Genomic DNA, 17,395 nt, shown 5'->3' on the forward strand with positions numbered 1-17,395 from the left:
CATCTACAAGTTCTGTTCTACAGTATCATCTCAACTATATACCTCATAACATAGAAAATTCTCACACGAACAAACATTAATTTTTATTATTTTGTCCCATTTGGTGACATTGCCAACTTTTCTAGTCTACCAAAATCAATAGGATTCAAACCCTAGAAATTACAAAGATGAAAACTCACTACGGAGGCATTTAATGGGGTTTAGACATACAAGACTTCGCACACAGAAGCTAATTACAGTAAGACTAGTGACACATAAAACACTAAAAATCATGTAATTCCCTACTGAATGCCTTTGACTATCGTGCAGTATGAATGATGTTTTTGCAAAAGGAAGACACCCTCTGAAAACAGTTACATCCTCGATTGCACACCAATTTAGTGGCGAGCATCTTATAATAACAAATGCCAAAAAAGGGTGTATCTTTAAATATATCCATGATTTCATAACTTCATGAACTACTGGCCAAATAACATTAAAAGGCATGCCTGTGGGCAAGTTTGTCCCGATACCTGGTGGGGAGAGGGGGTCCCCATGAGACAGACAGGGCATTTGCATTAGAAACAAAAAAGGTTCAAAAATATACTGGGGAAGATTATTTCAAACAAACAGGCTTCATTTATTAAAAGCAAAACCTATCCATGTAACAAAGTCCATATTCTTCTCTTAAGTAAGGCTTGTATTTTTTTATATGACTTTTTTTTAAAATATGTTGTAGCGAGTGCAACTGGCTAGTATTTATATAAAAATGCCAAGAAGTATTTAATAGTTAATTGAATAGCTGCAATTTAGCAGCAGTAGAGTAGGTAAATTTCACATATTGTGCCAACATCAGGTTGTGTTGAAACCTGTGTTGATATCAGAATCATTATTGCTACTAGATTAACTTCTAGTCTTTGGAGTTACCAAGTTCCAGAATGTTTTCTGTATTTGACTTCTCTAATAAGTCAACGTAAATAAACACATGCCAACAGCTCACCAAGTGCTTGTCATCTGGAATAATAAATGCTTTACTTTGCCATTGTTTATATGCTATATTACAAATAGTTTCAGTAAATTATACATTTCCAAAACTTAATCTATATATGACACTTCGAAAACAGTACCTAGACTGGCTGTATTAAATAGTTATTTGTTCCAAAGTAAAGCCTAGGTTTCACCCTACCAATTCCTTGACCAGAAGAGAAATACAACTGTTGCATTAAGAAAAAACAGACACACAAACACACGCCAAAAAAAAAAAAACAACACACCACCACCACAGCCACCCACACAAAAAAAACCAACACCTCCCACACACAAACCCCAAAACTCCCCCCACTGTTCTCCTCTTAACATTTCAATGAAATTTTGAAAAGAATTTTTAAGGAGCCTATTCTATTAGGGCACAGACATCCCTGCTCCTTGGATATATACTGAAGGGTTGCTAGTATCAAAAATGGGATTTTTATGTAAATATCCAGTTACAATTCATTGTCATTATTAGGGAGGAAGACCACAGTCACTTCCCTGTCAAAGTTCATCTTTGTATGATAGCAGAATGCATCAATTAGCATACATTTTCCATTCCAATGTTTTCTTTCCTGCATGACGAACCTTTCTTTGAGGACAGGCAACCATTCAGGCCTTCTAATGTTTTGCTAAAGGCTTAAGTATTTCAATTCAATAAATTTAGTTTCTTTCAAAACATTCTCATGCTTCTGAAAACACATTATTTTATCATTTAAAACTGAACTTAAATTACTTTCCAAACTTTCTTAATGATCACTTAATATCTCATTAAGAAGAGATCATTAGAAGGTTGCGCATCACCCACTTCATGAGAACAGGTTGTGCTACACCCTTCTGGGGTCCTGTTTTGCTTTTTACACAATACTTTCTACAACTATGGAAAAAGCCACAGGTGTATAGCACAGCGACAGATCAACTCCAAGAATTTTAATAACACTCTAGCAACATAGTCAGCTGTCAAGCAAATTTACTATTCTTCATTACACTCACAAAGGAAAAAAAAAATCTGTAGCACGGACACCATAAAAAGCTAATTACCAGCAGAAGCAAAAGTTTGGTGCTGTTTAGAAGCCACGACTTTTGTTCACAAACAGCTTGGTGCCTTTCAGTTAATGCAGATAAGATGGTCTAAGCTCTACTCTTCGTTAGGGTCTGTACACCCTTCTATTTTTTAAATTTTTTAAAATACATAAGAAAAGTTAGCCCCATAATGGCAAACTTGGATCCGAATCATCCAGGAAGTGCTACACACATTCATACTACTACACAGTAAATAAGTGAAATCCCTCATCTCTATGATCTATAATTTGGATTATACCACTAAGCCACCATAACACACTGGTATGGTGTCTGGACTTTTTTTTAAGAATAATGCATTTTGTTGGGAGGGGTTTGGTTTGTTTGGTTGTTTGTTTTTCTTAATGAAAATAATAACAATTAGTAATAATAAACAATCATACCTTACCCTGACAGCAGTTTTAAACTAGAATATTCCTGTGACCTTCATTTTATTCTGTTCCAAGCAAGGATTTCAGCCTTTAAGATTAGTGTGATCAGTCAGTTCTAGACAGGGATAATTCTTTAGGATAACTCAGAGACCAAATATCATTCGCTCTGTAGAAACCTCTGCTGTGCTAGAAAGGACAATTACACAAAACCTTTGAAAACTGGAGTAGTTTGTATGTGTGTGCATGTGTTTTGTTTTTTAAACTAGAAGGTAGCATTTCCTTCAGATCCCCAGCCAGCCTTCTGGCAAGGCAGCCTAGACACAATGGAAAACAAATTGTAGAAGTTTAAATTTAAACTGGCAACAGCAGCAAAGGGATTCTAAGTTTGGAGGTCCAGAGCAGGGACCTTATCTTTCCCACTGCTCCGCTACAGTGGGCTAACAGCACAGCTTACGTCTGCCCTCCTCACATCCACTCTTCCTCATCCTGCTTCAGAGGAGCACTGTAAAGAGCAACTGGCTCATGTCTGCCGCGCGCACGTAACCTGTGAAACTCTACGTAAAAAAACCTGTATGTTAGATAAAGGCTCACCTTCTTCAGCATCAGCAAATTAGGGAAAGTAAGGTGAAATCAGATACTGGCAAACACTGTGCGCACCTTGCACTTTTATTAGTTTCAATTATTATTACACAGGAAGGTTTCCCACTGCCCAGCCTTCAAACCCTCCTCCATAATCAGTCTTTCACACTGTTGTTAGGTTCAGTACTAGCAAATTGCTCAAAGAAAGGCCACCTCTGAACCAGGCAGCACCAGATCAACCAGGCATCAATTTACCTTGTCCCAGGCCTCTCTTGAAATAATCAGGTTTTTCATCGTCTGTCACGACCACTAGCAAAGCAAACACAACAGCTTACTGAATCACACTAAACTAACACCATGGGCTGGTGCCTGTTTATCTCAGAGATGGCATAGGCCAGATGAAAACTAACCTCAACTTCATAATGGAATAAATCTACCAATTCATAATAAACATTGAAAATGTTTTCAGACTTGGCCAGCACATAAAGCCAGCCTAACTAGGCAACTTACCCTACAACAATTCTGCATCTACTTGTGCCTGATGTAACAACCTAACCATTATGAAAACTTACCTAACACAGATGCTGCTCTTGGTGGAAAGCTTTCAAAGCACACATACCTAACGCATGCTTCACATTTTGTTACAGCCTCTCATAGCACTCAGCTTTCTTGGTGGACCATCAACCTTCTCTTTTAATCACACCCATGTTTTTCAAGATGAGTAGCTTAATGAGAACGGCATCCAACAGCAATCCCTAAGCTCAAGAACGAGTCACTGACTCCCACGAGAGAAGCCTGGACAATAGCATGCCACCAGGAGCACATGCATGGCAAAACAGACACACACTACATTACATTAATTTTTGCAACTGGCTTTCACATTTTCATGTCAGCACCTATGCATTTCCATTTTCGCTTTGCACACACCTTTCAGGGAGTGGAAAATGCTTATGCGATGGGTTAGTGCCTCACAGTCAGTCAGTGCAGGTACTCCACACCAGCAGTGGGAAACAAACTGTTCCTTGTTGAACGCATAAGGGATGAAATTTTTGCCAGAGTTCAAGCACGCTCAAATCTATCAGGTTTTCCCTGAATAAGATCGGCAAGTCAGCACACACGCAGTAAGGAAACTGTTTCTTAACCTGCTATTAATCAGACAGCATAAATTCTGTGCTTTGATTTCAAAGTTGTTAAGATACAGTTTGACTGCAGTTTCAATACCATATGCTTCTCCATTCAACTGCACAGCCAAGAGATGCAAAAAAAATTCTGACACTTAGAAGATGTTGTATAAAAGCAAAGTCTTTTGAGACAAAGTGAGAGAACATGGAGAGAGGAATTAAGAATCTCTCTTGAAAGTCATCCAAAAATCTTATCCAAACAAATAACCTTTTTGAAGTCTTCACAGATCATCATCCAACGATTCAACTGTCATGTTCAAGCTCATGTTGTTCTCATTGAATAATGGAAACGAAAGAGCTCAGTAAATAAAATAAATGAAAAAGATCTTTTAAATGCAAAAATTCACCTCCAATACACTTCAAATGGATGACAGCACTAGTAACCCTCTCTGGTACATAACAGGCAGTTAGATGCAAACACACACACACTCATCTCCAAATGAAGTCAGTGGACTTTTCCTTTCTTACCTCAGTTTTTCCATCTAAAAACTTAGCGTGAAGTCAGAATGTGTCCGCATCCTGTTCTTGTGATACGCTTGCAAGTCATCTAATCATTTAACGTAGTGGTTTTATTCTGAGCATTCCTGTACCATAACAAATTTACTTAAAGTAACAGTCATTTGACAAGAGCAGATAAAAATAGGTAAACAGACAGAGACTATTAAGATGCCTGTTGACTCTTTATTAAAAGAATAAAAATAATTAAAACTTGACTAATCCAGGTACAAATAATCCCAACAGCATATTCGCTAAACAAAAACCGGGCAGGCAAAATCTTGCCGATAATTAGTATAAGCAACAGTATGCAAAGGAACAAAGTATGCTGAGACTTGTACATGTTTTTTCCCCTGAAGATTATTCCAATATTATGTTCTGCATTTGCCAACATGAATTTAACAATTAACTGCCTCATTCCCTACTAACAACCCATATATCATGTAAAAAGTTACACGTGAATGCCAAGGAAGGGGAGAGCACTCTGGCTGACACACCCATGCCTGTGTAACTGTGCAAAGAAGGCCTACATACAGACTGGCACTACGAGGTGCTGGATTTTTACATCCACCTACTCTTCCCAAGCACATTTACTAGGCAGAGTTTTTATCTTTTTTTGTCCCCTCTCTCCTTTTTAAATGGAAATGAAATAGGATGGAAGGAGAAAGGGGAAGGGAAGGGGGAAGAAAATGAGAAACTCAAAAGGGTCGAGTGAAACATTCAAGGGGTTCACCAAGTACGTGTTATAAGCCACGTTAATAGTGCCTAATTATTTATTACTAATGTATGCTGAGTGTATGTCAGTAAAGGTCTGGGTGGAGCCTTCCGTGTACCTCACCACAAGGCAATGATTTTTGCCAAAAGACAATGAATCACTTTCACACGCGGTGAAATGCAGCAAGTTAAAATGGGGAACATTTGTTCCATTTGTCCTTTTTAGCAGTTTCTGTGCAAGCTAAGAAGAAGCTTAGAAAATGAGAAGCTGGAAGAATGAAGAAAACGAAGAAGCTTCTCAGAAGCTGGAAAATTAGTCCCCCCCACACACACCCTTCCCCTGGTTTCTGAATCGTCATGCTGGTTATTTCTCAGTTGTTAATGCCTCGATTTCCACACATTAAAACAATCTTCTAAGAGCCCCTAAAATACTTGAGGGCTGCCTTTGCAGTCAGCAAGTAATCATTTTTCACGAGCTGTCCTTATTCATGAACAAAGCTGTGTCCCTTCCCACGCCAAAAGCTCGACACATATGTAATTATTTTCAGCGGGAAGTTTATCCTGGCATTTTGTGAAACACTGATGGCATGATCAGTTAAATCTCCACCTTGTATTTTTGCATCAAGAAAACACAAACTTTATGAGTTGGAAAAGGGTGAAGAGATTTGCATTAGAAGTGCTATTTTAACAATAATACTGCTTCTGGGTAAAACACAAAAACAGACGGTTTCTTTCCTCACTTCTTGTCAACCTTGCATCATGTTCTTCTGAAAAGAAGACATGTCACTTGAGCAATGCTTTCCAATTCTTAGTTTATATATTTCCCACCACTGTCAGTGGCTCTCAAAGTCTGGCTGCACAGTCCTCCCAGGCATCTTTACACTGGGTACCTTCTGGTCAAGTGGTTTTGCTATCACCTGAACTTTGAAGTTTCACGTTACATTTGGATTTTCATTTAAAACCTCCTTGCACTTGGATCAACAAATGCCTTGGAAAAAAAACAATCGGTACTGAGAACCTACAGGACAAAGGGGCAAGGGGGAAAGTAAAAGAAATGAATGTCCCACAATTGGGCCACTTGAGGCTTCCACCTCTCCAGGCAAAGGGTTCCTCTGGTACTCCATGACACATCGTGGGACCCACAGCTCTGGTTCCAGGAGAACACAGTGCCAGACCAACTTCAGTAGAAAAATTCCAGCCACAGAGCAGAAGCAAAAGGGCACCTTCACAGTCACTTCATTCTCACAAAGATCCTAATTCTTACTTATAGTATCAAGAAGAGATCTATTTTTTTCATAATTAAAATAATCCAAAAAACTGACTTAAATGGTTTGGAAAAAGTGGCTTTAATAGTTTTTTCATAAACTACTCCCTTTACTAGAAATCATTCTCCAATATCTTGAGGGAAAAAACCTATCTTATATGATTTTCCAATGAGTACCGAACAAACTCCAGGCAAAAGGGACCCGCTTTAACAGGAGGATATGAAAGACTCTTAACATTCTACAGCAAACTGAATAAGGACTGTCCGTAATGCTCAGCCACAGCAAGTGCTGTGGCCTATCACTTGAGCGAGCGCAGGAACTTTTAGTCTGAAAGGGCACTTCCTTCTTCAGCCGTGGCCTGAAAAGACAAAGACTGCTGTGGTTTTGAAAACATAAAGGTTCCTCTTTCAATAAATCAAACAGATTCTGGCTGTAAATTGATGATACAAAAAAGGTAACACCTGAAGAAATTTCCCAAAGTGACACAAAACACATTTCAAAGCTATGTCCTACTGCCTTGGTTGGCCAATCACCCTTTTTCTCAGGATGTCATCAGTTTAACCAGACTCAGCAAGAACTATTTTAAAACTGTCTGTCTTTGCGGTAGGACATGCATGTGTATATGTAATTATAAGAACAAATACTACTTTGCATTGATCAATATGCTTCTTTGGGTCTCCCTCTGCTTTTTTTGGAAGTTTTCCATCAGCATCGTATTTGGCAAGGGCTCCTTCGTAACTTGACATACAAGTTCTTAAATATAACACTTTGCCCTCAAGCCATTTATTTCTCCAGATTAATTCCATTCAGGAAATAGGCTTTGCATTTTTTGCTGGGCCGTCAATGCTTTTGCTAGCAAGCACAATTACTGAGCAGTAAATGTGAAATAAATTAATATTCTGCTATACTGCCTGTGGTCTTAACCCCGGCAGAGGTCACTCATTTTCATGGCTTCATTACTGGAGATCCTGGGTTAGTCACTGATTTGCAGTGGTTTAAGCTGCTAGTTCACAACCAGCAGTCGAGACACTTATTTTTATCAGAAGCGGATTATTACCTTAGTTTAGTCGGTGGCGAAACACACACACCACGCACACAGACAAATTCCCATGGGATAAACAGAGTGAGAGGTTGCCTGTGCAAATCTACTTTGCGCTTACCACAGGGTAGGAGCATGCACACGCGAATAGCTGCTGTGGAATAGGAAATGTAACAAGTTCACAGCTTTGACTAATTACCCAGGACAAACTCACTCAGCTGCTGCACGCTCCGGGCGATACAGCTGCAATTCTATGTCCCTTTGGAAGCTGCACCAGCAGACAATGGGTGCAGCCGGTGGCGGTGCTGTTCAAGGTTTAGCTCCTCAAATTGATGGTTTTACTAGCAGCAGGAGTAGAGTTTGGAGCAGTCCTAAAGCACTTTCTGGCAGCCCTACCTGAAGCCTTGCAGATGATCTGTTTATGGAGAGAGGAAGGGATTTCCTCCTCACAAATTGAAGAGAAACACATTTCCAAGCCTCGAGAGCTGCTCACTTAGCTTACAACCTCATCATCGTCGAGGAGGGCAGAGTGCAAACACAGCTGTTAAGGAGCTTCAATGTTAATAAAATTAAATGTTTTTAAATAAAACATCTGGCATCAGCTGTTTCTATAAGCTGTTTTTTATTTAAGTTTCCACCCTGAAATATTGGGCTCCTCAGCTATTTTCACATATAAACCTGAATGCCAAATTAGACTATCTTAAAAAAAAAAAGGTTGTCCTAGGAAAAACTGTAAGAATTATTCACACACTTTTTGGTTTGGCACTGTATTTGGTATGTAATGGGCTGGGAGAGAGCTAAGCACAACAGTATTTTTGCAATACATTTTGCAAGGGAAATAATTTTTGAAGAAAAGCACTCTTATGGCATTCATTTGCCAGCAGTAATCACCAAAATTCAAAAATAGCAAATTTTCAAATGTTTCCACAGATACCTTCTTACAGAGGTAGGTTTTTCCCCCGACGACAGCTGTGAGTAACTCTGGGGCAAAGTGGGGGAGAAGAAGACACAGCTGTTTCAGTATTGACAACCGCAAGCTATAAAATCATGAGTCAAGCTCTCAGGAAAACCCAAAAAACACCACGCACAACAGAAAAACACCTTCACCAAAAAAACACCCACAAAAACACCACACAGGACAAAACCAGACAGTAAAACATTTTAGTGCTTGGGATTTGAGGTGCTGTACCACACCCCAAAAGCCTGCATGACCTTTTGACACTACTCCTAGATCCATGGGGCAAGAGGACTGGGTCCCTTGGCAACAACAAGGGACAACGCGCATCAACTCCAAGAGCTGCCCATGACTCACCGGTCAGGTCTGTTGATCCCAGGCTCCTACTCTCCCAAAACCACACAGAGTGAGGAAGAGCTCATAAAGCAATGACATGACTCCCCTTCCAAGCTGCAGAAGGTGCCACTATGGATGTTGGCTCCCCCTTAGCTGGAAGGAGGATGGCACAACTCAGAAGACTAGGAGTGCTGGGAGAAGAGCAAAACCAACTGTTTCACTTTAAAGGGCACACCACTGAAAGAAAGACCACACAGTACCTCATAACTTTTTTCTAACCCACTTGCTTGTGGGTCCTCTGTCTCAACAGGAATGAAGTTTTAAGGTGCATTGACTACACCCACCTTTGACATGCCCAGGCTTCAACTACAGACCATAGGTACCTGTGATTGCTGTAATTTCTGCGCTTACTGCCACCCTCCAGCTCCCTCCTGGCCAGCCCACCAAATTAGGTGACCTCAGGTTCTTTCCACAAGCCCCTATGGATCCTGCATTGTGTGTCTTCTGGTGTGAGCAAAGTGGCTTGCAGTGTCTGACCTAGATATATGCAGAAGAGATTTACTTCCACACCATCAAGCCAGCTGAGATGAGAAAACAAACCTTGATCTGCAGTAAAGTTTATCCAAGTTTGCTATTATTTATTCAGATGCTTGTTTTCTAAATACCTTTTACATTCACACAACAGCTGTGTTGTCTTCAGCTACAAAAGTAGTAGCATTTTACTACTAGTAGGAAAGTTTAATTTGACAGCCATCTTCACAACATACCTTGTCTTGTCTAAGGACAAGAAATCCTTCTCTCATAACTGGTAGATAACTTGTATGGTGGAACATTCAAGCGTTAATTGCCTCCATCCTACTTCCAGGGCACATCCTTAAAAGTCACATCTCATTTGTCAGGCTCTATGAAATATATGCGCATTTGCTTAATTATTCTTGATTACATACTCTGGAAGCATGAATGCTCAGAGATGCCTTGCCTGTTGTTCGGTGGCAGGGAAAGTGTATGGGACCTGTTATTTCATGTCATTTTGCTGCCAAGGATTATCACAAGATAACTACAAAAATTAATTTCTACAGTTCCACCTAAAGAATAATGTCAACATTCTAATGATTTTTTTTCCTTTTATAAACAAAGACATTTTATTAGGATTAAAAATTAAGAAGTTAAAAAGCTGCATAAAGTTTTGAAAACATGGGTAGTAATAACTTTTGCCCTCAAAGTTGGGGGGGGGGGGGGAGCAGATTAAAAAAGCACCAAGCTAGCTATCCAGAAGAACAATGCATTTCATTAGAAATATGAAAACTTAACCTTTATGGCCATTTATTTTGCAATAGTAAAGTTTTAGCTAATCATTCACTTCAAAACATGGTTCAACATCTTAATCTGATACATTATAGACTGAAATACAGCTACCTGTAGAAAGTATCTTCCAAAATTTAGTATAACCTCTCAGCTGAGGTTATGACAGCTATGTCAGATGGAATACACCTAGATTCGAACCAAAGAACATGAGGAGGGTCCCACTTAGGGAAATCCTTGAACACACCAGCCTATTCAAGGCCTAAGAGAGCCAAAATCAAAAGCAGTGTAATTTGAGTCACTCCATCACTCAACCCCATGTAGCATCACGTTCCTCCACAGTTCTGAGCCTTTCTAGTCCTTGCACCTGGATAAGTACAGTTGATGATACTTGACATACAAAGAGCATCATAAGCAAAACATGCAAAAGGCTTCCATACCCCACCTGCTCTAAGTATGCTTCCTAAACTAATTCAGTGTTCTTGATAGAAAGAAGCTTCTCTTGATTGGGGTTTTTTGTTTGCTTGGGTTTTTGTTTGAATTTTTTGGTGGGTTTTTTTTTCCCCCTTTTGTTTGTTGCATGTTTTTATTGTGACCATCCATTACATTTTTCAGATTCAGCATTTGGTCAGAGTAATTAAATATCACAGAAATCAAAATATTCAGATGAAATAATGCATTTTTCAAAACATGAGTAAATCATTGCAATAAGCAGTCACAGTCTCTACTGTTTGCAGCGGCACCATGACAATCTCCCACAGGCATCTCCCTTATTTTTCTTGCTGTTGGAACTGAGACACATTATGGAAATGATATCTAGACAAAACATGGAGAGAAAGCTGTCATAAGAGAGTGTCTTCCAACAGTGAACTAATACAAATACACTCTGTCCAAACTACTACAAAATCAGCACAGGATCTGCTAGTTTGCAGTAGTGCTTCAAGAAATGTGCCACATAGTTTTTATTAGACAAAAAACAAGTTAACCTTCAAATGCATCCCCAATTTCCTCATGTAAAAAAGTGACAAAAAATTTTCATTCTCACAAGTGTGCTAACGGCAAAGTCTACGAGAGCAAAAAATACACTACATAAGCAGGAAAAGAATTTTAAACATCCTTGCCAGACTCCATTGCCTTCGACAGATTCTGAAGCGAGCCCAAAATGAACAGCAGCATCAAGAGGGCAAACGTTTGGCATCCAACTTAAATGGGATACACCCAGCCCAAAATGGCTCGGGACAGGGTGTCTAGAAGGAATGCAAAAACATCAGAGTGCTGAAGTGAGTTGTGAGAAGTACTTTAAAACAATCTGTCTGCTGAACAGAAGTCTCAAAAACGTATTCCCCGAGGAAATCTCCATCGCTAGCAGCGTGCTGTCTGAAGAAGCTTTTGTGTTCTGTGGTTTAGGACTGTGTTACCTTGTGGGCTACCATTAGGGCCTGTTAAAACATGCCCATAAAATAACTTGGGCAATTATATGGTAATTTAAATACATAAACTTCTTGACAATTCTTGCTCACTCTATAAAATCGCAAATAAACAAAGGAAAAGAGCATTTCCTGTCATGGGCACCTTAACAAAACAACCAGCCCACCTAAACTGCCCCCACATTACCTCCTCACGCGATTAAGCGCCCACAAAGAAACTTGTGTTGGGAGCAAGGGAAAAGAAAACAACAACAAAAAACCCAAACAAGCAAACACACCATGCATACATGCCAGACTTAAAAAGAAAGGCACTGTTCCTACATGCTCTTATTGACCCATTTCCTGGTCATGACACCTTCTGCAGGGCCAGCCTCATTGCTTGGCCAGCTGTTCATTCTGTGTCATGTCCTGTGTCCATCCGTTCCTGCCCCCCCCCCCCCCCCAAACCATATAAAACCAATCAGATTCTTATGAATCCCACTGCTATTCCTAAAGGTGCAAATGGCAGCAGCAAGAGTTACGGACACAGGAAAACAGTCCTGTCCCTGCCCACATGTTGCTCAGAAGGGCACATACACTGGGTTCTCTCCTTCCCTAAACAGAAGTTTAGTTTCTCCTGGAGTGGATAGTGATTACCAAAAGCGTCTTTTCATTATATTCAGTAACAGAAGAGGATTCATGTGAAATTGTGTATGAGTACATGTATTTCTTATACCTGTGATTTACAGATACACATCATAAACCTCTAGCCTAACTGCCACCATCCTTTTCTTTCCTCTTGAAGAAAAGCCCTTCTCGTTTTTCACTACGCTCATCCAATCCTTCCAAGAGAAAACACATAGCTGCAGCCTCTCATATCAATAAAAATTTGTTACATTGCATTTCCTGCGTGGTTTGTTTATTTATTTTTAAGTCTCCTTCCAGCAGTGTGTTGCTGTTTTTTTTTTTTTTTTAAAAAAAAAGTGTCTTTACAGCTTTGCCTGGGCAACTAGGAACATTTGGCAAAAAAGATGCTGAAAACAGCCAGATTGCAGGACATTCTGATCACTCTTAATGGGAGTTTCCACAGTTTAGGATCTAAAATTTTAAAAATGCCATGAATATCCAGCTACTAAATCCTTCATTCAGAGTTCAGCAAGCTTCAGTGACCCTGATGAGCACAGCAGCCTCAGCATGGCAGAGGCAGGTCCTGAGGTAGCCTAATCTCAGAAAATTAAAAGCTTTGAAGATTAAGAGCAGGACCTTGAAGTGACCCAGAGAGAAAGAGAGAGGCTAAGTGGTTTCTGTGGCCAGTCCCTCCCAGACAGCGGGCTGCTGCTAAGGCCCCAATGCCTGCAGCCAGTAGCTCCAGCTCAGGAGCACTCCAGCTCAGTGCCTTGGTCTCTGCAGGGGCAAAAGATCAGAACTGCGAGGCCCAAAAATTGAGTTCAGTTTGCCAGAAAGCTGGTATGAAGGGAGACACCTCCTGACTGTATTTGCTACCCTATGTCTAGAATATTACTTTTTCTCTCATCATGTCACATGAGTTGCATTTACTCTGCAGTGACAATGCTACTAAATCATATGAGGAAGCTATCTCACAGATTTCTAAAGTTCTGGGTGTTCTTGTTTATCTTCCTCCTATTCTCTCTTGAAACGTGGACAAAAATGGGACGCAGAAATCCTGCGGAAGCCTCACCAGTGCTGCTGAAGACACCAAATTCTTTGCATTTCATCAGCTAAATTCCTGCTTTACACCCTAGAATACCCCTTATCTTTTTCACATCACCAGAATCACTGGATCACTTTCAGCTTGCAGTTCCCAAAACATCAGATCCTTTCCTGCCAATCTGCTGACAAGTCAGGTGTTCCCCTTTCTTCATTTTCTGCCTGACCAGTACCTGCCTGTCCTTTAGCCAATTACTCCTAGATGCAAGGTTTTATACTTCACTGAGCTGTATCCCAGCACAGCCAAGCAAAACACTACGATTTCAGGGCTCCAACCTGAAAGTTACTGGGTATGTGTGTGCAGGGGAGATGGAACTAAAAAACCCTCAACATCAGGGGAATCAAGTTAAAACACAACCCACGTCTTAAGGCAGCACTACAGGTTAAGCACAAGCTAGGATTATATAAGGGAAGTATACTCCTTGTACCTACCTACAGGGACATCAGAAGAGGTGCTGAGGGAAGGACCCCCCCTCTTGCCTCTGCAGCAGGGCACGTGCCTTTCTGTGCTCATCTGTGGTTCACTGGCTGCTTTACTCCCCAACACACCCCCCATCCTTCCTTTCCTCCATTCTCAGCACTTCAGCGTTTTGCAACTACCACCAGCTGGGCAATTTAGCATAAAAGTACATAAACAGGTTCTGAAGGAGGGCTGTAGTGGGAAGACATCAGAGAAAGATGGGTCACAAGAGCTGCAATGGCAGCACCTAACAGCCTGTCCTGGTGTTTCACCCAAGGCAGGCAGCCGACATGTGAAAACACGGTATTTCCCATTTGCCCACAATTACCACCAAGACAGCTTCAGAGAGCAGAGCAAAGACCAGTGAAGGCGAGAGCTACATACATGACAACAGCCTCGAGAGTTATCTTCATTTCACAAAACCCATTTCAAAAAAATAATTCCAATAATAACTTGTAGCCCAAGCTTTTGTGATGTACCTTAATACGCCCAGTTTTGTACCTGCCTATCCATCTTTGCAGAGGAATGAAGGACCTCCCGGCAGATTTCACATCACCTGGCAGGACAAGCCATTGGAAGAAGCAATTACACAACGGACAACAGGTTGCACAATTAAGAGGAGGCCTGTGCACACATGCAAAATACACAAAAGCATAACCTGATTTTTCAGACCAGAACAATGCAGTAAACATGCAATTCTAAGCAGCACAGTTAGTTCCACATGTCGGGTGGTTGTGTTTTTTTTTTTTCCTAAGATAGCCAACACAGAGAAAAATAGAATTGTGTTTCAGGAACAATTCATAGCATCAACTTTATGCACACCCAGAAACTAGAACAAGGTGGAAAGTAGCTTGCCGTTTCAAGTGCGAACTCTGGCAGGAAAGCACCAACTGGTCTCTGGCTTGCCAAATTGAGATACCATTGTGGGGTATCAAAGGCAATGAAGTTAAAGTTACTAGAATTATCAGAGACATCAATGGAAAGGAAAGAAAATGCGACTTAATTCACAGATACTACTACAAAAAAAACTATCAAAAGAGAAAGTTTTCCCTTCATCTTACTTGCTTTCAGCTAATTATCAAGTAAACTGGAAAGAAGAACTTGCTGTTCTTTGCAGCAATTTTTATCACCTCTGCATAGAGCTGATGACTAGATCAACTTCAACCATCTATCAACTCAACACTCTGATGGCATGCAAAGGGAGGCTCAGTTCAGCTGTATGGGCTACTCTGCCTATTGAAGAACCCCCTAACTAATTTCATTTCTAACAAAACAGGTTTTTTTTATTTTCAAACACTTACAAAAACATGTCCAAAACTTGCTATGTATGAAGACAACCTACACAAACACACACACGAATATCTACATGGTATCACTTAAAATTCTCCTCCACATAAAGTAATCTTCAGAGGCACAGTTTAAACTTGTAACAAGTACTCGGAGACATGACAGCAATCACAAAAAGTAGAGAAACCAGTATAAGCAAAAGGGCTGCATCTCAGTGTTGACAAGCCGTGACCAATTCAGAATGCAGTTAATTTCCTTCTGGCACAGCTACATTACTTACATGCATAAAGTCCATGCCAAAACGCACCCATAAAATTAATTACAACTATCCAGTCCAATATAGCAACCAGCAAGGCAAAAATAGCTCTACTGTCTGTTCATTTTATATCTTAAGCAAGACAGTCACCTAAAAGCCCCAGAAAAAACTCTTCTAATAGCGAATTTCATACACAGATATAGACACACACTGATACTAACTTTTGTTTTCACTTTCACTTCTCAGAGATAGTTTATGGAAAGCTGTGTCATAGCAATTGGTGTGTGCCATCAGTAATAAAAAAAAAAGAAAGAGGATAATATTCAATAAACAACAAAACAGACACACACACAACAGTCTGGCTAAATCAATTCCAGGAATAAAAAGCGAAATCCATACAGGTCTTTCCTCCAAGAATATAAAAGAAGGACTTAATCCCAACGAACAAAGAAATTGAGTTTATAACTTCAGGAGCACCAACCCAATATAGTCTTCTACATCGACTATTATCGTGTAAGAAAGATCAGAACCAACCACCCGCATTTATCAAGTGCCAAAGAACTAAAAAATTTATTAGACTAGTCAAGACATTAATCGTGATAGATTTTTCACAGTATGCCATCTTCTTTTAGAGACACTATAAGAGTGAACATATGATAAAAATATTATGACTTCTCTATCTGAATTACATAGAGAGGGGGGAGATGTATGTACTTACAGAAGAAAGAATTTTATCTTTTCTGTTCCTATGCTGAACTGAATGTACCAAATTAACTACATACACTCCCAAAACCTCAATGCTTCTGGACAAATACACTTATTTATCTAAATTTAGTAAACATTTACTTACCCAGCATCCTCCTGGAAGCCTTCCAGTTCATCTCTTTGTTCTGCTAGGGTGGATTCTAGATCCAGATAGGTACCATTGTGAGACAATTGCAGGGTGCAGTCATCAAGCTGTAAAAGAAAATTCAAAACATTAGATTATAGCAGTCATTCTCACTCATGTACCTCTAACACGGCCTTCCTGTTCTCCAGGTCCCCAGACAAGATCTCCCTAAAACAAACCATACGTAGGGAGTGGAGAAGAAAACAGGTGCTGTTAGGCAATTTATGCAATCCCAATTCCATATTCACTAGACCATGATTAGTCATGACAATATAAATACAACTAACAAACACAGAGAAATTTATTTATTTGAACATGTAAAAGGGGATTAGAGGGCTTTATCACTGTGCCTTTAGAATCCTACAAACAGAGAGAAGTTAAGTGTATAATTATGATACGAATGACTATTCTTGCAGTATATCTAAGCAGAGTTTCTGGGCCTCTGGATGGGGGTGGAAGGAAGTTGTTTTGTGAGCTACTGAACATCCTCTGTGAGGAAGGATGAGGCCAAGGGACAGTGTAAGGTTTATCATGAATTATACAGAACACATGGTTGCACATTATGCAGCCGAGGGTTGGGGTCCTGTGCCAAAAAGTGGGGCAGTCAACCAAGACCCAGATTTTCTGACATTCTCATTTTCGGGCCAGGCACAAACCTGCCTCAGGTTGCAGGGAAGGCCTTCCTGGGTACCAGGAGGAGGACTGGGCACCCACACCAACTTACTACAAAGGCACTGAGGTAACCAAGGATCATACCTGAAAGCAGCAACCTGCCTGCAATGACAGCGAAGAGGAAAAGAGATGTTAATAAACTCCATTTATTTCCATCCTGTCTCCCCTCAAGTTTTTCTGTTAATTGTTCTAGCTAGTATTAAAAAAAACCCACAGATTTGAAATTAGAAACTGTATTTGCTGCGGGTTTTTATGGGGAGTTCACCACAGGAGACTGTCTATGAAGATCCACCCCAAAACTCTGGGTAACTCATTGCACAGACATACAAAATAATCACTGGATCGAGAAGGGTAACTGAAGAAGCCTGAGGG

At 40.2% G+C, this 17,395-nt stretch overlaps 1 protein-coding gene across 3 annotated transcripts in view; it reads right to left on the minus strand.

Moving 5' to 3' along the window:
* FHOD3 (formin homology 2 domain containing 3) overlaps window positions 1-17,395 on the minus strand; it is a gene marked incomplete at its 3' end in the record, with an annotated part of 418,667 nt that overhangs the window by 366,089 nt on the left and 35,183 nt on the right. For all 3 annotated transcript variants that reach the window (XM_081996647.1, XM_081996646.1, XM_081996645.1), the window contains exon 2: window positions 16,313-16,419. In XM_081996647.1, the coding sequence (XP_081852773.1) occupies window positions 16,313-16,419 (107 nt within the window). The remainder of the gene's footprint in view (window positions 1-16,312; window positions 16,420-17,395) is intronic.

Source organism: Phaethon aethereus, assembly GCF_964289735.1.
Source record: "Phaethon aethereus genome assembly, chromosome: 2".
NCBI lineage: Eukaryota > Metazoa > Chordata > Aves > Phaethontiformes > Phaethontidae > Phaethon > Phaethon aethereus.